The sequence below is a fragment of the Saccopteryx bilineata genome, chromosome 10 (assembly GCF_036850765.1).
Source record: "Saccopteryx bilineata isolate mSacBil1 chromosome 10, mSacBil1_pri_phased_curated, whole genome shotgun sequence".
NCBI lineage: Eukaryota > Metazoa > Chordata > Mammalia > Chiroptera > Emballonuridae > Saccopteryx > Saccopteryx bilineata.
In genome coordinates, this window is record NC_089499.1 from 81,656,572 (window position 1) to 81,679,049 (window position 22,478).

General features: G+C 36.7%; 1 protein-coding gene across 11 annotated transcripts in view; it reads left to right on the forward strand.

The window, feature by feature from the left end:
- Positions 1-22,478, forward strand: part of CFAP20DC (CFAP20 domain containing) — a 361,344-nt gene that overhangs the window by 219,562 nt on the left and 119,304 nt on the right. For 9 of the 11 annotated variants that reach the window (XM_066245008.1, XM_066245006.1, XM_066245011.1 and 6 more), the window contains 2 exons: positions 437-759; positions 11,197-11,571. In XM_066245008.1, the coding sequence (XP_066101105.1) occupies positions 437-759; positions 11,197-11,571 (698 nt within the window). The remainder of the gene's footprint in view (positions 1-436; positions 760-11,196; positions 11,572-22,478) is intronic. The other 2 variants (XM_066245013.1, XM_066245017.1) reach the window with 1 other exon arrangement.

A 22,478-nucleotide genomic window follows, 5' to 3' on the forward strand; every position in this document is an offset into this window, starting at 1 on the left:
TCTAGACACTGCCTAGATACTTTGTTTCAAGAAGCTTGTTAAATACTCTTTCCTCCTTCAGTTGAAAGAAAATATTAGTACTCAACCATTTTAAATTTGGAAGGTTTCTCCCCATTGGAATGTCAAATTAATGAAGCTGTGCTAAAAAGAACTTGCTGCAAGGCAGGTAATAATTATTTCAGACATAAATTTCTTGGCCAGTGTTTCAACTCAGATGGTGAGAATGTGCATGTGAGTTGACTGTAGCTATCCGCACTCATCTGTGGGTTAAATATTTGGCAGATTATAAAATGGTGGATAAATCACCATCCTTTTTAATGCTTTTGCATTATTTAATAAATCTGTTTCAACAACAAGAAATTTTAACCTAATTACTTGCCTAAAGTAACACTTATGGAATACTACCCTAATTTTTGTTCCTTTTTCTAAATGTCAGATGAATGGGTATTTCCCGAAACTGATGATCGCATTCCTGATTTGAAGTCCAGCAGACAGTCCCTGCTTCTGGATGATAACTGTTGTCACACTCCTCACCTGTGTCTGGAAGACATCAGGGAGAGTGAACATGACCAACAGGCAGAGGAAACCCAGACTGTTCCAAAGGACATTTTCACTTTTTCATCAAGACCACGATCAGCACCTCATGGAAAGACTCAGAATGTGTCCCCAGAGGGGTGCCCATTTATTTTGGATCTGAAAGAGTATACTGGTGTGACTCAATTGGAGGATGATTTTTATGGCAGTGACAGCAGCGAAGAGGTACATTGCTTGATAAGTGAAGTAGTTTTAAAACTCAGTTGTTCCATTTCCTCCAATCAGCACTAAAACTAGTTGAAATGAAAGAGGGGAATCAACTGCTATTTATAAAAATGCAGCAGATTGCATTGTCAGTCAACAGTTGCCTCAGGTTGTTATAACTCTAAATTGCTCCCTTTTTTTTTATTAACAGTCAGCCAATTTCATTTTTAATTATAGAAACCAGTTTTTGTCTTTTCATTTTAATTGTCTCATAGAATCAGAAATAATATGCAGTCTCGTTTATAGCAGCAAAAGCAGTAAAACACTGAGAACACATTTTTCCAGATCTCTGGGGAAATGGTGTTACAGTTGCTAAGCATTCTAAATTGATGATTTTCTGGCTTCCTTACTCCCCTACCATCTTTTCACCTTAGACCTATTAGGACTCATTATTTTCCATATGGTCCCAGAATTTCAAGAGTTGTGCCAATTAAAGTTTAGGTAATGAATCATGGATTAGTTCTGGGACTTGCCTTACAAGGAGGTTTTTGTTTGTAAATATTTAGAATACAAATATAACTTATGAATCAGTAAATTTATAAAAAGTTTTTAAAAACCTATTAAAAATGAAACTGAATATAGTTCTGAAGCATTTATTTAATAAGTAAAAATTATGGTAACTCTTTCTTCCCCATATGAAATGAATTTATTTATGAAACTTCTTTAGCTCTATTCTGAAATGATTCCATTAATATTTTCTGGAAAAAATAAGTATTTAAAAAGCAAATTACAGTCAAGTTAAATAATTAGAAAAACTTTTATATGTTTACAAAACTTTGTTTTAATAATTATAACTGATCAAGAATCCCCTATAGACAGTGGGATGTAGATTAAATCCTTGGCTTTTACCTTCAGAGCCAGTTGAGAATATGGTGAGATTTTTTCAGGCGGTAATTATGGTCTTTTGCAACTTTTAATGAGTTTCTATAGGAAATTGCATGGGGAGCTCCTTTGCTCATAATACCTTTGCTTCTGAGTGTGGTGAGACTATTAGACCAAGTACATGGCTCACACAAATTAGGGGATATTTTATAGCTTCATATTCATTTTGAAAATATCCCCTAATTTTTATGAGCAGTCTGTAAACCTACCATGAACTCCTTTATGCATCAAATAGTACATCTGATGCTAGCATTTTAAATGTTGCTATGGACATCTTTGTTTCTTTCAGCTTTAATAACTTAAAGCTATAAAACTAAAGTAGACATTTGTCTTCATCATCTAGTATTGTCCCATTTCCAGAGGTCAATCCTTCTACAGTATTAATTGGCTAATCTGATAAATTAATTAATAACATTTTATTAATAGAATAGACTCCTTCTCTTCTCATGTGTACAACAGCATCATCTTTCTTACCTGACCTCCAAAAAACTGCTGTGATGGTGAAAATTTCATGGAAGGTGGGAAAGGGTAGTTCTCTGGAAAACTTTGAGAAAATATTATGGAGAAACTTCCCTTAACACCACCTGAGGATAAGCCTTGAGAAGAAGCAATAGAGTTTCATGGGAAAATGAAGTTCTGAGTATTTTATTTGTTACTACTTTTTGGTTTTCTTTTGCTACTAACTACTCTACTTCATGCATCCTTCAATGTTTATTATGTACACATGTTCTTATTACCAACTACATAAAATTAAAAATAAATTGATTGTGCATTATCCAAGCTCTGACTGTCATAGCTATCTGGTCAACCCTGAACCAGGACCATCAGCATAACCAGAAAGTAGCATATGACTAGAATCTGGGGTATCTCATTGCTAACACCTGCCTTCAACTACTTCTAGTTGAAGCCTATTTTAAATATAGCAGCCAGAAAGAGAGGCAGAAACCTCACCATGTTATGTAAGTTTTGGCATTTGCTGTTGGAGGCAATAGCAAGATAAAAACTAAAATACAAAAATATGAGCAACAAAAAGTGCCAAGCTATTTTGAAAAAGTTCTAGAATTTGTAATGGTCCCTTCTTTATCAGATAGGTTTGTATGGATTATTTTTAGTAAATTCTTTACAATGTAATTTTATAAATAATAATAGGATGAGTAAAAAATTACATGACTTATTATACTTGAAGTTTATAAGTTATAGTTATTTGCTGTTAGACCATTGAGTATTTTTAAAGGGAAATTAGATGTATTCAGTAGCATGTTATGATAGAGGAAAAGTACATTTGATAGGAAAGGCTAATTAAAATAAGCTTTAAGAGATACGTTCTCTGTGTAATTTAAGTTGCTAAAATAATTATTTCATATCATAGTTCTTCATTACTGTGAGAGCCTCAAAAGTATACATTTTATGTGTGCTTTTGTCTTAGTCTTTTCTTTACTGCATATTTTCTCAGGCCCTCATTTATACTAATATTTCTGATATTCAATTAATTTTGAAGTTGTACATCTTATTTGAAAAGCAAAGTATTGGAATATATTTTGTGGAGAGCTGTCAAATCAAGCCTGCTATGTGAAATGAATTCTCTACGGAGAGCCAGTAAACCGGATGCCTTTCATCACATAAACAAAAGGAAGGAGAAAAACCACACGATAATTTCAGTAGATGCAGAAAAAGCATTTGATAAAATCCAGCACCCATTCATGATCAAAACTCTCAGCAAAGTGGGAATACAGGGAACATACCTCAACATGATAAAGGCCATCTATGACAAACCCACAGCCAACATCATACTCAATGGGCAAAAATTAAAAGCAATACCCTTAAGATCAGGAACAAGGCAGGGGTGCCTCCTTTCACCACTCTTATTCAGCATAGTTCTGGAAGTCCTAGCCACAGCAATCAGACAAGAAAAAGAAATAAAAGGCATCCAAATTGGAAAAGAAGAAGTAAAACTATCATTATTTGCAGATGATATGATATTATATATAGAAAACCCTAAAGTTGCAGTCAAAAAACTACTACACCTGATAAATGAATTCAGCAAAGTGGCAGGATATAAAATTAATACTCAGAAATCAGAGGCATTTTTATACACTAACAATGAACTGTCAGAAAGAGAAATTAAGGAAACAATCCCCTTTACCATTGCAACCAAAAAAATAAAGTACCTAGGAATAAATTTAACCAGGGAGATTAAATACTTGTACTTGGAAAATTATAAAACATTGATAAAAGAAATCAGGGAAGATACAAACAAGTAGAAGCATATACCATGCTCATGGTTAGGAAGAGTAAACATCATTAAAATATCTATATAACCCAAAGCAATTTATAAATTCAATGCAATACCAATTAAAATACCAATGACTTACTTCAAAGATATAGAACACATATTTCAAAAATTTATATGGAACCAAAAGAGAACACGAATAGCCTCAGCAATCTTGAAAAGGAAGAATAAAGCAGGAGGTATCACACTTCCGGATATCAAGTTATACGACAAGGCCATTGTACTCAAAACAGCCTGGTACTGGCATAAGAACAGGCATATAGATCAATGGAACAGAACTGAGAACCCAGAAATAAACCCACACTTTTATGGACAACTGATATTTGACAAAGGAGGTAAGAGCATACATTGGAGTAAAGACAGCCTCTTCAACAAATGGTGTTGGGAAAATTGGACAGCTACCTGCAAAAAAATGAAACTATAACACCAACTTACTCCATTCACAAAAATAAACTCAAAATGGATAAAAGACTTAAATATAAGCCGTAAAACCATAATCATCTTAGAAGAAAACATAGGCAGTAAGCTCTCTGACATCTCTCGCAGCAATATATTTGCTGATTTGTCTCCACGGGCAAGGGAAATAAAAGACAGGATAAACAAATAGGACTTTAATCAAACTAAAAAGCTTCTGCACAGCTAAAGACAATAAGAAGAGAATAAAAAGACAAACTACACAATGGGAGAATATATTTGACATTGCGTCTGATAAGGGGTTAATAACCAAAATTTATAAAGAATTTGTAAAACTTAATACCAGGAAGACAAACAATCCAATCTAAAAATGGGCAAAAGAACTGAATGTCAGACACTTCTCCAAAGAGGACATACAGATGGCCAATAGGCATATGAAAAATGCTCAACATCACTAATCATTAGAGAAATGCAAATTAAATCCACAATAGATATCACCTCACACCACCCAGAATGGCGCTCATCAACAAAACAACACAGAATAAGTGCTGGCGAGGATGTGGAGAAAAGGGAACCCTCCTGCACTGCTGGTGGGAATGCAGACTGGTGCAGCCACTGTGGAAAACAGTATGGAGAGTCCTCAAGAAATTAAAAATCGAACTGCCTTTTGACCCAGCTATACCACTGTTAGGAATATACCCCAAGAACACCATAGCACTATTTGAAAAGAAGAAATGCACCCCCATGTTTGTGGCAGCATTGTTTACAATAGCGAAGATCTGGAAACAGCCCAAGTGTCTGTCAGTGGACGAGTGGATTAAAAAGCTTTGGTACATATATACTATGGAATACTACTCAGCCATAAGAAATGATGACATCGGATCATTTACAACAACATGGATGGACCTTGATAACATTATACTGAGCGAAATAAGTAAATCAGAAAAAACTAAGAACTATATGATTCCATACATAGGTGGGACATAAAGATGAGACTCAAAGACATGGACAAGAGTGTGGGGGTTACAGGGTGGGGGGGAGAAGAGGGAGGGGCTTGGGGGAGGGGAGGGGCACAAAGAAAACCAGTTCGAAGGTGACGAAAGACAATTGGACTTTGGGTGATGAGAATGCAGCATAATCAAATGTCAAAATAACCTAGAGATATTTTCTCTGAACAAAACAAAAAACAAAAAAAAAACCCCAGATACCTTTCACACTACTGCAGCATCTGAAAGAAAGGAAGCATGTTACTGTTATTGTCTCTGTTTTGTATCTTATGCCTTTATTCTCAACTTCGCTTCTAAGTATATACATCTGTTTTGCAACTTGAAATAGCTAGCTTTATATTAATATTTTAGTACTTCCCTAACTTAATTTTTTATTTAGAAACACTGTCATTTTTTTCCCTAACGTCTGGCTGTGTATCACATACTAAAGCAGATATTTGTGCAAGGACAGGTAATTTATCTTGTATAACAGTCCAGATTGGAACATTTGAGTCAAAAATCATCCATATTTTGACATGAATTATGTGTATAGACTACTTATAGTGTTCAGATTAGTTAGGAAGCTTTTAGATCTCCTCTCCGTCTGACTTTGTGGAGACCTGGAGGACAAAATTACAAACATCAGATTAAAAGGAACATTTTAGTCATTCCTCTTACTTTCCTGGTATTATTGCTTTCAAGGTATGTTTTTAGCACTCGGCAGTTAAACTATTTCACTTTTTTTCCTGATAGCTCATATTTCTGAGTTATACCATAAACCATCCACCCTTAACACTTAACTAATGGTTTTAAATCTCACACAGTTCATACACACAATAGAAAGAATATGTAGCCCACATGAAGCTACTTGTATTTCTGTGTAAACTTTAAAAGCTTTTAAATGTTAGTTTATGTGTTGGAAAAAAAAAACTTGGAAGGATTCTATATATTTTGCATATATTGCCTGGTATTTTTATTTCTGTATATTATGAATTACAACATAACATACTATCTAAACCTACCAGGCAGATTTAATATTATTCTGCATGAGTAGTTTTTTTAGGCTGTTCCCAACTACATATCTTTATTGTAATCTTTTGAAGCTCTGTTTTTCTCTGAAAAAGTCCCAGGCCCCTCTTCATTGTTATGGGCAGATAAAAGTTATAAACCCCTTGTCTGCTGAGAATAATATTCTACAGCTTCTGCTGAAAGATGAATATCTCAGATAAACATTTTGTATGGATAGCAGTTTTCACAAGAAATCTTTAAAGTGTTATTAGTTAAAAGAGGATGAAATCTAACAAAAAAAAATATGTGTTTGTCTTGAACAATTAAGAAAGTCTCATCATTTCTCCCAAATAATCACATGATGATGTTTGTCCTCTCATACAGTCCTTGTAATTTCTGCCAAGATTTGTGTGTGGTACATGATTGGCTACAGGTAAAGATGTTTACAAAAATGATTTGCCCAATCCCTTTTAATATGGAGCATGCTGCTGGTTAGTTACTTGTTAGAAAGTCACATCCTCCTTTCATTTCATTGGTTTATAAACAAGTAAACTGCATTAAAAGACACCATTATCAATTATCTTTGCTGCCCAGAGAAAACTGCATTGCTTTTATAGTTTTCTATAAAATCAAGAGGTTGAAGTAGAAATACTTCTTGGGGATGATTTTTAGTAAAGACATTTAAGATACATTTGAATGGTCAATCAAAGAAGAAATTAATTTTTTCATTCTGTTATGACTAATATCTTTAGCTATATTTATGCCAATAACTGTGCTCTTTTGTTGACATTGAAACACATACCTATATCATCCCTATTGTCTGCTATTCCAACTAAAAGGTGCTGTCAGTTCCCACATTTAGTCACAAAAATATTGGACAACAGTAAAAACCCCTGCTGACTCATTTTAATTGTGAATTCAAAACTGCCATCAAAGTGTATTTGGAATATTGCAGCATGTTATGTCATAGAACTTTTAAGAATGTTATATAAGACATTATTCACAGTGGACTGAATTAAAACATCAATTGAAATATAAATAAATACAATCATCCACTTTTACAAAGACTAAAACAGGGTTCTGTCCTGACTCACTCAACATTAAAGTTGTGATACAAAGAGCCTGGGTCCCATCTGCTCCAAGTAGATGGCCCTCAAGAGTCATTAAAATTTTCTTTTTCAAATTGCAGCTCAGCAAGAGCAATTCGTTTTGTGCATCCAGAACTCGTTCAGATGCCCATCTGCGTGTCCTTTTAAGAAACGCAGTTGAACAGAGGAGGTGCTGGCTCCTTGGGGAAATCATTCTCGTCTTCAGCGTACATATGCTGTGCTACAGTTAATCAGACAAATTCTATTGATGTTCCTGGCACTGGGGCGTGATTGAATATTTAACAAATAAATTCTTCTGAGCCAGAAGACAAACAGGTCAAGAGATTTGGTACTTTTAAAAAAGTATATTAAATCAAAAGCATTTTATATTTGTTCTTCTGAAAAATAGATGAACAGATGATTGGAATGTGAAAACGGCTTGACAATTTTTTATTACTCTGACAAACATGCAGTTGCCATATAGGTTGTCAGTAGCTAAATCATAAACCACAAGGAAAGTTGTGGTTGTTTTCAATCAGATCAGAGTAAGCTAACTTCTATGCTTTTAACAAATGTATGTTATATAGAAAAAATTAACCCAAAAGCATGTTAAGCCCAAAAGAGTTACCTATGTGAGATCAATAAACGTCATCTATAGCTATATCATCTGCTTTACTAATACAGAAGCATTACTAAAGGAAGAAATAGAGCTTTGCCAGTCACCTCTAATAAATACTACAGTATTTTTTATTCTTCATTTACTTCCTCTCTAAAGGAGAGGCTGACCCAACTTAAATCACAATATTAGTCTCATATATCATCCTGCCTTTCTCAATATCCTAATTCTACTTCCAGAATCTGGGATAAATTAGATTTAGTGGTTCTGGGCCAGCCAAAGTAAATTCACCTTCTGGATGTACCCTGCCAGATTCACCAGTTATTTGTCTTTTCCATATATTTTAAAATAGCATGGAAACATATTACTGTGGAAATGCAATACAACCAAGATAATGCTCACGGGGCAACACAGCTACATCTGTCTACTTCCTAAACCATCTCCACTTATTGGCCCATTGCATTAGGGAAAATGTGAGATGACTGTCCGTATACATACTCATGAATATTTCTGTGTATATAATCACTGCTCATGCCAGGGGTCAGGAACCCATGGCTTGTGATCCAGATGTGGCTCTTTTGATGGCTGAATCTGGCTTGCAGACAAATCTTTAATAAAAAAAAAACAACGATAAAAATATAAAACATTCTCATGTATTACAATCCATTCATTTCCTACCGCTCATGTTCATGTTTGCGGGTGGCTGGAGCCAATTACAGCTGTCCTCCGGGACAACACCAAATTTTTATTGGATAATGAGTAATGTTAACGAGTCATTGTATGGCTTTCACAGAATTACATTTTAAAATATGTGGTGTTCATGGCTCTCTCAGCCAAAAAGTTTCCCGACCCCTGATTTAGAGGAATGCATGGAAAACCAGATTATATGCTATATCATTTAAAAAGCACTTTACAAATAAATCCATTTGATAGGAAGTCTATTTTTTCCTCCTGTGATGGGTCAGACTACAGCCTTTTCTTCCTTTCAGCAGTTTACGCAGTGTAAAATATTTCTTTTTTCTATTTTTTGAGAGCTGTTCTTGCAGTTCAGTGTTGGTTTTTCATGCTGATTTTTTCTAAATTGATTTGTATTCCAGTTTGGTGTTGAGAGCTGGGCGTCTGTGCATCCGCCTACTCCGCTGCCATCTTCTCTCTCCTCCTCTTTTTTCTATTTTTTAATATATTTTTATTTTTCATATTATAGTTGTCATACAATATTAGCTTCAGGTGTATGACCCAGTAATTAGACATTTCTATAACTTTACAAAGTGATCACCACAATAAATCTAGTACCTATCTGACACCATACATAGTTATTAAAATATTATTGACTATATTCTCTGTGCTCAACTCTATACCGCATGACACCTACATGACTATTTTGTCACTACAAATTTGTGCTTCTGAATCTCTTCCCCTCTTTCACCTATCTCTCCAATGCCCCTCCCATCTGGCAACCATCAAAAAGTTCTCTGCATCTATGAGTTTGTTCCTGCTTTGTTTGTTTATGTTGTATTTTAGATTCCATATATGGCATATATGGTACAAGTGAAATCATATGATATTTGTCTTTCTCCCTCTGACTTATTTAACTTAGCATAATACCCTCTAGGTCAGGGGTCCCCAAACTATGGCCCGCGGGCCACATGCGGCCCCCTGAGGCCATTTATCCGGCCCCCGCCGCACTTCTGGAAGGGCACCTCTTTCATTGGTGGTCACTGAGAGGAGCATAGTTCCCACTGAAATATTGATCAGTTTGTTGATTCAAATTTACTTGTTCTTTATTTTAAATATTGTATTTGTTCCCGTTTTGTTTTTTTTACTTTAAAATAAGATATGTGCAGTGTGCATAGGAATTTGTTCATAGTTTTTTTTTATACTCCGGCCCTCCAACGGTCTGAGGGACAGTGAACTGGCCCCCTGTGTAAAAAGTTTGGGGACCCCTGCTCTAGGTCTATCCATGCTATTGCAAAGGCAAGATTTCATTCTTCCTTATGGCTGAGTCATATTCCAGTGTGTGTGTGTGTGTATCTATATATAGATGATATAGATATAGATATAGATATATAGATATAGATATATAGATATGGATATATAGATATAGATATAGATATATAGATATAGATATATCACTTTTTTCTTTATCTATTCATCTATTGATGGGCCCTTATGTTGCTTTCATATCTTGGCTATTGTAAATAATTGCTGCAGTGAACACATCAATGCATGTGCCTTTTTGAATTAGTGTTTTCAGTTTATTTAAATAAATACCCAGATGTGGAATTCCTGGGCCCTTCTTTGTCCCTTGTTATAGCCTTTGTTTTAAAGTCTATATTTTCTGGCTCTGGCATGGTAACTCAGTTTAGAGCAGCGGTTCTCAACCTGTGGGTCGCAACCCTGGCAGGGGTCGAATGACCAAAACACAGGGGTCGCCTAAAGCCACAGGTTGAGAACCGCTGGTTTAGAGCATTGTCCCACTGCACCACGATTGTGAGTTCAATCCCCAGTCAGGGCACACACAGGAGTCAACCAATGAATGCATAAATAATTGTAACAACAAATATTTCTCTCTCCCTAAAAGCTAATAAAAAAAAAAAAACTTTTTTAAAGTTTATTTCGTCTGGTATAAGTATCACTACTCCAAGTTTTTGTTTGTTTTCGTTTTCATGAACTCTTTTTTTGTTCCTTGATTTCCATTCTGGGTGTGTCTTTTGATCTGAGGTGAGTTTCTTACAAGTAGCATATATAAGGATCTAGTTTTGTTATCCATTCAGCCACACTATATCTTTTGACTGGAGTATTTAATCCACTTACATTCAAAGTAATTAATGATAGATATATAGTTATTGACACTCTCATTATTCATATCTTTGATTTTATTTCTTCTTAAAGAAGACCCTTTGACATTTTATGCAATACTGGTTTGGTGGTGATGAACTCCTTTAACTTTTTCTTGTCTAGGATCTCCTATTTTTCATTGCAGAATAAAATAAAATATATGTATATATTTGGGTTTATTCATAAAACATATGAACTTATTAAGAAATTGTACTCAGTAACTTACTTACCATGTGTTTTGGCTCAAAATTATTTTTACTTTGTTCCTCTGTGTAGGATAACCACAGTGCCCAAGATTCTCCTGGTCCAACAACTAGTTCTTCAGGGTTAATTCAGTTACCATCAGAGAGCATGCTGGGGAAGGCCACCAGGTGGACAAGTACAGGAAATGTCAAAAGTGCCTGCACAGAAGCAGGAGCATCAGAAAGCCAGACTTCCTTGGCAAAGCAGATAGATAGAAACAACTTCCAAACAAGTTTGATGCCCACACCATGCCTTTCTCCCCCCGGAAGGAGTGAATCCTCTCAGAAAACTCCAGATCCCATTATCAAAGCAAAGGACCCACCAGCCCATCAAGTGCCACCTTCAGTAAACAAAAGCTCCCTAAAGGAAGTCTCAGAGGAGAAGTTGAGGCCGATTCCCAAAGTGTCAGTAAGTGGTTTCACTCTCTTTTACAGATGCGGGGAGTACATCCTGCTGGGTTCTGTTTTGTCCCACATTGCACACATTTTCAGCAGTCTCTATTTTTCATCATTTGGGTGATCAGTAATCTATTTTCTTTCCTAGTAGATGTGTTTTAGCTCAGCCACAGCAGCTGTTAAAGAGTATTGCATATCCCAGTGATAATAGAATGCCTCATGTTTTTAATGAGAAAGATAATTATCATAATAGTTTTTTACTTCCTAGTTACTCCTCATTATTTTAGTTATCACTGCTTGCAAATTATAAATGAAGATCCTATTTTGAACCAAAGGCTTGCCAGTAAAATTGACAGATTTTCAATAACAATCTACATTAGGAGCCATAAAAACATCATTATTCTATTCACTTTATGGGCTCTTTGCAGCAGTTCCCCAAATAATGGGTGATATGAGTGAAGGTTAACAGTAAAGCAGTGTCATTGACTAAATCCCTAGGCTTGTTCGGTGGCTATATTCATGACCATCAGATTGAGTTTTTTCTTCCTGTGTTAGTGCTTTTCTTCCTTCAATTTCCCCATAGTTGAGCATAGAAACCAGAGGCTAAGCAGGACCAATGACACTTATATTCCATTTTTCAACAGTAAAGATTGTCTTTATTTGTCATATCCTAAGAATTCTATATGTGTTATAATGTAAAACTTTTGTTCAATTATATGCTAAGTGATTTAGATTGAAATAATTGTTACCTAGTATGGGTGCTAGACATATACACCATCAACAACAAGATAGAAATAACTAATATTTCTTAAACATTTACCACGTGCAAGTCATTATGCCGAGGCTTTCTCCATGAAGCATTTTATTTAATCCTCACAATGACCCCAAGAGGTGGAGACTGACATCATCCCCTTTTCTCAGATGAGGAAATTCTGGTTCAGAGCAGTTATGCAGCTCAAGTTAGTTTGGGAACCACAGCTTGAACCCAGATTTCCTGAGTCTGCCCACTGCTCTGTCTACCGTGCCATTCTGCATAACCAGGTGTTTAGTCATAAAAGCAGTGGTCAGTGGTCTTTCTTTTAAGAAACATCGAAAGATAAAATAAATGTGTTTTCCTCTTTATTTTTCATGCTTATGTGCATATTTGTATGTGTGCAGGTAAGAAAAAATAGTAACTCACTTAACCTAATGAAAGTGGATTTGTTTCATGGTGATTTAGGATAAAAGTGGTCAATAATATTTTTGCATGTTTTCTCGTTTTTTTAAATATTTCTAAAACAAATATTCTTGTTCTACCTAACTGTAACTTTTTTCTTTGGTTTTGTTAATAATTGGAAAACAGCCAATAAGCCTCACAGATTCATTCTACATTGCAAGGCTGCCAATAACGGAACCAGAGCCAGTCTTGGAGAAGAACTCCACCCCATGTCCCCCTAATTTCTTTGCCACCGCTTTCCATTAGGTAGACTCCGTCAATCTGTATAGCCAAAAGGTTGTTTATTTTCATTTTGTAAAATCTTCTGTAGAAATATTGTAAAACCAGAGCATCAAAATTAGGCACAAATGGACTTTAAGTACCTAGCCACTCAGCAAAGTCCACTTCCTGGAAAACAGTCTCTCATATACTGGGGAATAATGAAAGGAGCAAAGGGGATCAAGTGTGGAGAGAGAGCAGGGGCCTGTCCCTCACCCATTCTCTTTATTTAGGAAGCTTTTAGGATAAGACAGTTTCCAGATGCTGTTTGCATTGTTTCAGGAAACCCTCTTACAGCTGCTTGCTGCAGACTTTGCAGCGCATACCTGACATGTGTCTGTTGTACACAGGAGCCCTCTGAGCTACCGCCTGTCCACTTCCACTGAGGAGAATGGCAGACATGGCTTCAGGAGGAGGCGGAGCTTGGTCTTTGATGAAGGGATAAAGGCCAAAGCACTGTGCAGGGAGATTTGACCTCAGTGTCAAACTTCAGACTAATGAAATTTGATCTCTAACAACTCACATAATCACTACAGTATATGGTTTAGTTTGTGAATGTGATCATCTCAGTTTAATAGGTTGTAAAATTATTGAAGGCATAGACAGTCTGCTCATTTCAAAGTGAATTGACAGTGAAAATGGAGTGTTTTTCCAGAGATACCATTTAAATAGGAAATTCGTTGTCATTGTGAAAGGGTTCTAATTATTGACATTATCTCCATTTCATGTTTGCAAGTGAGAATCTGTGCAAACAAGATTGTGTGCATACTAACTCTACAAAGTGGTTTTCCCTGGATACCAGAAACTCTTAGGGGTGACTTTTAATGACTGTTTTACTAAGATTCAATTCACACAATACTGAAATCAACCTTTTATAGTAGATTTACAAAGTTGTGTAACCATCACCACTATCTGATTTTAAATCATTTTCATCACCCTAGAAGAAACTTCACGCTCATTAACAGTCCTGAGAACCATCAACCTACTTCTTGTATCTGTGGATTTGCCTGTTCTCAATATTTCATGTAAATGGAATTGTACAATATGTGTCCTTTGTGTCTGACTTCTTTCACTTAGCTAACTGTTTTCAAGGTTCCATCTATGTTGTAACAGTTTATTTGTTTTTATGCCCAAATAATAATTCATTATATGGATATGCCATATTTCCTTATTCTTTTATCAGTTGAAAGACATTGGTAGTTTCTCCTTTGGGGCTATTATGGATGATGCTGCTATGAACATTCATATGCAAGGTTTTGTGTAGACATAGGTTATAGTGCTCTTGGTATGTACATAGGAGTAGAATTGCTGGTCTATATGGAACTTTACATTTAACTTTTGAGAAACTGTCAACCTGTATTCCAGAATGGCTGTGCTATTTTATATTCCCACCAGCAATGGTGGAGGTGGGGATGGGAGAGGAGGTCCAAATTCTCCATATCCTGGGCAATACTTCTTATCATCTGTCCTTTTTACTTCAGCCATCCAGTGGTATGGTATATCGCTGTGGTTCTGATTTGCATTTCCCTGATGGCTAAAGATGTTGAGCATGTTTTCATTGCCTTTTACCTGTTTGTATATTTCCTTTGGAGAAATGTCTATTCAAATCCTTTGCCTATTTTTAAATTGGATTGTCTTCTTATTGTTCGGTTGTAAGAGTTTGGATACAAGTTTTTTGTCAGTTATGTGATATATAAATATTTTCTTCCATTCTGTTAATTGCCTTTTCATTTCTTAATGGTGTCCTTTGAAGCACAAAAAAATTTAATTTTGATGAAGTTCAATTTATCTATTTTCTTTCTTCTCTTTGTGCCTTTGGTATTATATCTAAGAAATCCTTGCTAAATCCAAGGTCACAAACATTTACTTCTATGTTTTTTTCTAAGAGCTTTATAGTTTTAGCTCTTAAATTTAGTCCTATGGTCCATTTTGAGTTAATTTTTATATATGTTCAGAGTGGAAAGTTCAACTACCTTCCTTTGCATGTGGATATCCAGTTGTGCCAGCACCATAGGTTGAAAGAGTGTTTTTTTCTGTTGGAATTGTCACCCTTTTTGAAAATCAGTTGACTATACATGTCAGAGTTTATTTTGGCCTCTTGGTTCTGTTCTGTTGATCTAGACGTCTATCCTCATGCAGTTATACACTGTCTTGATTACTCCAGTTTTGTAGTAGGCTTTGAAATCAGGAAGTATGAGTCTTCCAACCTCATTCTTCCTTTTCTTGCCTGATTTTGCTTTGCTGGATCCCTTGCATTTCCATATGAATTTGAGGATCAGCTTGTCAATTTCTGGAAAAATTTAAAAAAAAAAAAACGGCAGCTGGAATTTGTGGAATACTGCCATTTTAACAATAGTAAACCTACCAATTCACAAGATGTCTTTCTATCTATTTGTGTCTTTATTTCAGCAATGTTTTGTAGTTTTCAGTGTAGAAGTCTTACACTTCTTTTGTTAAATTGATTCTTAAGTATTTTATTCTTTTTTATGCTATTGAGAATGGAATTATTCTCTTAATTTCATTTTTGACTTGTTCATTGCTAGTATGTAGTAATACAATTGATTTTTCTATTGATTTTGTATCTTGCAGCCTTGCTGAACATTAGCTCTAACTGGGTTTTGTGAAATCCTTAAGATTTTCTATATATAAGATCATGTCAGTGCAAATATAGTTCTTTCTTCCCAAGCTGGATCTTTTACTTCTTTTTCTTACTTAATTGCCTCCACAAATGGATGTAATTTAAATGGAAAAGTTTTTTCTCTCTCAAGATGTTTAAGACTTAATACCATGACTGGTGTGGCCCCAATATTGAATTATAATACAGACATTATGAGTTCAGTCAGGCCTACAGAGAATCTACCAATATGACTCATAGGAAATGTACTGATGTAAGGAGAAGATTTTGATTATCCTGGGAGAAGAAGACCCACGTTAGCTGGGCCTCTGACATTAAGGGCCTCCAGCTGATGGTATACAGCTATTCTCGTTCTGCTTCTGGGATGAGTAAGAGCATTTCCCCCTCTGTTACACCTGTCAGGCCAGACAGCTACCAGGTGCTGGAGATACACTGACCAAGACAGACAGGAACCCTCTCCTTGGGGGGCTGCTATCTGTTGGGAGATACAGGCAATAACAACCAAGTGCACAAAATATTGTAAACTGTGATAAAGGTCTGGGAAAGAGAAACAGGATGATGGAACAGAGTGCAGGGTTGGGCAGAATGGGGATACTTCAGGGATTATCATATTTCCCCATGTATAAGACGTACCTTAATTTGGGGGCCCGAAATTTGGGGAAAAAAAATATTACATAAAGCCATTGAACTCAAGTTTTATACATCATTAAACAATGAGCAAGAGACAAGCGCAAAAAAGCGGGAAATGCAAGAAAAAAAACCCTATAGCCCTGTATTAGACACACCAAGTTTTTAGACCCCAAATTTTTTGAAAAAAAGGTGTGTCTCATACATGGGGAAATATGGTATCTAACTGTGCAGGTAACATTTCAGTTGAGAGTGAAGTCTAAGAAGCAGCCAGCTCTGCAAAGAACCCAGAAATAGTGCTTTAGGCATCAGGAAGAGTGAGTAGAAAGCTCCTGAAGTGAGCATTTTTTGAGGAATAAAGTAGGCTCATGTAGCTGGGACACATGGACAGGGAGAAAACAAAAGACGATGAGGTCAGAAGTAAACAGCCCTGATCACGTAAGGTCAGGAAGGCCACGGTAAGGATCTGGCATTTATTCCATGTCTTTGAGAGGCTTTAAGCAAGCAGTGATATTTACATTCAAAAAGTTTCCTTGCCTGACCTGTGGTGGTGCAGTGGATAAAGCGTCGACCTGGAAATGCTGAGGTCGCCGGTTCAAAACCCTGGGCTTGCCTGCTCAAGGCACATATGGGAGTTGATGCTTCCAGCTCCTCCCCACCTTCTCTGTTTCTCTCTCCTCTCTCTCTCCCTGTTTCTCTCTCTCCCTTTCTCTCTCCTCTCTAAAATGAATAAAATTTAAAAAAATAAAGTTTCCTCTAGCTTTGTCAAGAATGGATGCAACAGGGCAGGGACAGTAGCTAAGGCAATCCATCACTCCGATGGGAGAGAGTGCAGATGAAGGAAGTGGCAGATTGCTAGCATATTTGAGAGGTAGACTGACAGGATATAGGGAAGAGGAAACAGGAGGAATCGAGGCTGACGTTAGGTTTAGAACTTGAGCAACCAGGCGGATGGATGGTTATGTCATTTCCTGGGCGCTGACCACTGCAGGCAGATCTGAGCCATCCACCTAGCCAGCAAGGTACTGCAATCAGGAATTATAAGTGGACATCCCTCTGAAATTTTGAGCTCCCACAAAGTGGCAACAAAAAGCAACCTTATGACAAAGGAAAATTAAAGGCTCTTACAAAAACAAAAAAGTATAGGACAACTGGCTTTCTAATCCTCTGATAAGGAAGGGCACTAGTAATTCTTAAGGAGTGCTTACTTAAATTGATTTGCTGTTTGGTAAACTTCTTCCTTGCAATATTCTATTCATATTTTAATAGAGTTCAGATATTTTTAATTAAGAAAGAACTACAGCCCTCTGGGTAATATTGCAACCATGTAGATAGCTGGTAATTAAAATTCCCCACATACATAATTGCATTCAAACAATTTTGAATGAGTCATTTTAAACCTAAAAAATGTCATTATGTGCATCTTTAAACAAACAAGTAAGACATATATAACAGGCTTCGTGGCTCCAGAAAAAGTTTGAACTCATTGAAGAATGGTTATTTTCATAATGAAAGACAAAATAAGCTACCACTTACAAATTCAGGTATTCTCTTGAGGAAAAATAAACAAATAAATAACTTTTTATGGGAAAAAATTTGTAAAATGATTTATATATAGCTTTTGAGTTTAATTTTTACATTTCTATTTTGGGAAATCAAAACTGAATTATGAGAGGACACTTTTAAAGATATTTTTGGTCATGGGATAATGTGAGAAAATTTTTTCCTGTAATTATCAAACAGTTTACTTTGGATAATGAAAAAGGATGTTTCATTGTCCTCCTGACACACTTGAGCCCCATATTGGAGTAGTCATATTTATCATCATATTTTTGTAAAGTGATAAAGTTTACTATATTCAATTGGTGCTCTACAAAGTTAGAGAAATGAGAGAAAGGTGAATTTGTAAATTATTTTAGAATGTTAAAAGTAGTGCTCCATTATATAGAGTTCCGCATTTTCTAGGATATATAATACTCTTTGTTCAGAGAGAAGCCATCTGTCTTTCTTTGAGTTTGCCACTCAAGTATGCCTTGCAGCTGTCTTTCCAACAATACTACATTATTTGAAGAATTCAAAAATGTCATTTTTGACCCCTGACTTGCTTTAGCTACAACAATACTGCATTGTTGCAAAACACCGGCTTTGGGGTCAGATTGCCCTATGTGTTATATATACATCTCTGCTCATTGACCGGGCCCAAGTGTGCAAGGTCACTTAGGGTGACTGTTCCTCCTTCAGCAGCTTCCAGCACAGGTGCCCACTGGCCTCATGCTGCCCTGGGCCACCTGATATGCAGCCTTCCCTTTTGCCACCCTTAGGGCCTTTCCCAAATAGGGCTCTGTGTCAAGTGTATCTACATTTTCATTCTTCAAAACCAAGAAATCAAGAGTAGTGTCCTGCCATGATTCAGAGAACCAGCTCGACTCAGAATGACCTATATTTGAGTCCTGGTTTACTTCTTCCTACTTAAGTGACCTTGGACACATTTCTTAACTCTTTGAGCCTCAGTTACCTTATCTATTAACTTAGAGAAAATAATACATTTGCCATAGCCATTGTATTAAACGAGACGGTACATGAAGAACACTTAGCCCATAACCCAACAGGATATTTTCTTCTACCTGTTTCTGAGTAGTTAGAAATATAACCAGTATACATAGCATGCTGAAGAAAATGACATCTTTTCAAATTCAGTAAAATTCCAGAAACTACTTATAGGTACTGTTCAGTAGGTCCTAGCTATGTGTCCTTCTTCTCTGTTTATAGTTGAATCAAGTGCTAATGTCAGAGTGAATTAATGGGTCACTTCTGCCAGGTAACACATTAGTTTTTCTCAGGGATACATTAAAGAGGGAAAACTATTTACAAGCAGGACATGATGTCTCTCTAGTTATTCCCTAGAGACTGCCCTCTGTGTGCCCACCATGTTCCTGGAGCTCAATTGTAGATGGGTAGCTTCAGGATTGATAGAGTGAATTGAACTTGGGTAGAACTAGTTGAACCTCATAAAACATAATATTGACTATGGTAAGAATGTTTTGTTTATTAAATTGGACACTCCTACCAATTATTAGCCTTTGGTAAAGAGTCTGATATTTGATGTTTTCTCAAAACTATAGTCTTTCCTTTTCTCTGAAAACACAAGGTCATCATCTTAGTTCTGTCCATCAGTGTACTGCTGGGCATAGTGCTGAAGCTATTGAATTTGGTAATTAAATAACATCTGTGCTACCAGAAAAAGCATTTTCATTAAGCATAGAAATTTCCCAGGTGGAACTTGTTTCTAGCCCTTTGCCTTCCTTTTGAATATTTTTCAGTCCAAACTCCTGCTGATGCTACCAAGTGGTTTGTTCCTTTCACTTTCTTTGTATCCAGTGTCTAACTTAGTTGTTGACCAAGGCAGATTGTCTAGAGTAGAAATATGTTAAAATAACTTAAAATGGAATTATGGTCCCAAATTTGGGTGATTATATGAAATGTAAAAGTGATTAAGACATTTTGATGTCTCCATTTCTGAGCAGCTAAATATGCAAATGAAATGCCAATTACTCTAATGGGGAGCAGTTTCAAGTTCTCAAAAGTTTCAAAAATTGGAGATAGACAAACTTGACAAAAATTAAGAGACTATCAGAAGTATGATTCAATGAAAACACACTCTAATATTGCATTGTCAGTTCTTTAATATTCTAATGCATACTACTGGTCAAATGTTTATTGAAGAAATCGATCTTCTTTGATATCTTGGTTTTTATCATTTTAAATAGGAGCAAATCATACTTGCCATTTTCCTACTTTATGTAACAGGTACTGGGCTGACAATAGTTGCTAAACACATGAGATCGAGGTCTTTAAGAATCTTATTTGTGGGCCCTGGATGGTTGGTTCAGTGGTAGAGCATTGACATGGTATGTGGAAGTCCCAGGTTTGATTCCCAGTCAGGGCACACAAGAGAAGTAGCCATTTGCTTCTCCTCTCCTCCGCCTCCCTCTTCTCTTTCTCTCTTTCTCTCTCTCTCATTCCTTTTCTTTTCCTCCCACAGCCATGGCTCAATTGGTTCAAGTGCATCAGTCCTGGGTGCTAAGTATGGTTCCATTGGAGCCTCTGCCTCAGGCACTAAAAATAGCTTGGTTGCAAGTGTGAGCCCCAAGTGGACAGAGCATCAGCCCCAGATGGTGGTCACCAGTGGTTAGGGCACAAGTGGAAGTCTGTCTTTCTGTCTCCTCTCCAATCTTAAAAAAAGAAAGAATCTTGTTTGTGACTTTAAGGATCTAGGGTACTTGTATGTGCCAGGCCCTCTACAAAGTGCCCCTTACTTTATCTCCAGCCTCCCTCTCCACCCCTCCCAAGAGCCCTAACTTATTCCTGTTTGACAGATGAGGAAGCAGAGACGGTTTAGTTTGCTCACATCTGATAAGTAACAGAGCAGTGTCAAACCATGAGTTTGAAACAGAGAAGCCAGTGCCCCCCCCACAACACTGGACCTCCCCATCTCACCCCAAATTAAAAGTGATTGACAAAATTCTGTGATTGTGCAGCAACTTTACTTCTGTTGCCACTTTAAGCTTTGCATATTTTAATGTGAAGAAGTATGCACAGGTGTCTGTCATCACTGTATTGCAGGCAGACTCTTTTCTTTTCTAAAACAGTTCAAACTCAAAGTTATCATCTTCCCACTCTAGAAGTATCAGTTGGCTTATTCTGCTATTTTCATTTCCATGAGAAGTCTCAGTAATTGTTTTCCTCCAGGCTCTATAAATAATATTTTAAACTATGACTTAGTGAATGGCTACTATGCAGGTCCCACATACCAGGCTATATTCACCTTGTACAGGGCATATCCTGGAATACAACCTGTTCAATTCAATTTTTTTCCAGCATCCTTCCAGGCTATAGTTTATTATTAAACTCAGGGGATACTCAGAAAATAGATGCTGAAATATTACTGTTTGTTAACTCACTTTTAGGTTTATAAGCGTTCAGCTATATTTGTCAGAGAATTCTTTCTGAAAGTTGGTATGCTGACTGCTAAGGCAAAATGTATGGAAGTATATTTATTTCTTGTTAGGTCATAGATTAAAAGGGTAGTCTATACAAATATAGCAAATCAATATAAATATTTTTTTAAATCCCTTCTTGCCCCACCTCCCAAAAACAGAGAGAGCCACATATAGGAGATAAAAGGTTATCTGCAGTCAATTTTGCCACTATTGGATGTAATGCCCAGAGTTCTCCGCCTGAGACATTCTTAAGGAATTCGTTTGCATAGATCATGAGGTATGGATTAAGGCAGGGTTGTGGTGTCTCCAGGTCTCAAACTGAAACGTTTGTGGGAGATATTTCAGAGGTGGCACAGAGCTGGTTAAGCCTAAGTCCCCATGAATGCCATGACATAAAATATGACCTAGATGCTGACAAGCTAGTTCTTTCTAGCAGCCCAACTCCTGATTTATGCCATGTAAATTGCATCCCTTATTTGAGCAAAGTTTTTCAAGTTGTACTCTGGCCTGGTCTTTAAGTCTTGAATTACCTCTTTGCCTGGTGAAATACATGCTGAAAGCTGCCATATGTTGTGAATGAGTTACGTTGCCATGGACCAGCGTGGCTAGTAATTGTCCAGGTCCTGAGTGAGAACAGTGTGGAATGAAGAAACAAACTCAGAGAGAAAAAGGATGGAATTGGGAGGTCTCTCTGCAATGCCAAGGTAGCTTGCAAAAAGCTGAGTCTCTACCCTCAAACTGCATTATTTATAGGGCAGAGCATTGTGTAAATAACGAAGTCTCTGATACAAAGTCACACATCTCCAAGGCAACCCAAGAATTCTCCCAAATGCAGAAAACCCTCCACCCTACATAACTGAAATCAACCAACATCAGAACAAACAAAGGGTGAGAAGAAGGGCATGTAAATTGCTTCTAGCAATTTAAGCAAGCAAGTGAAGTGGGGGGGGGAGGATGGGATGAGTGCAAATACTCAGCTTCATAGCCAATATGGAGGTGTGGGGGGAAACTTAACCTTTGGCTAATTCTTAAACTGAGAGGGCATTGCCAGCTTTCAGTCTCCCACATTATGTCCTCCAGTATGTGTCACTTACAGCTCACATTGTGGCTTTGTCTTCTCTTCAGTCTTACTGGTAGTGGGCCTGCATCCCCAATGGATCAAAACAACCTCTTGTGTGGGATAC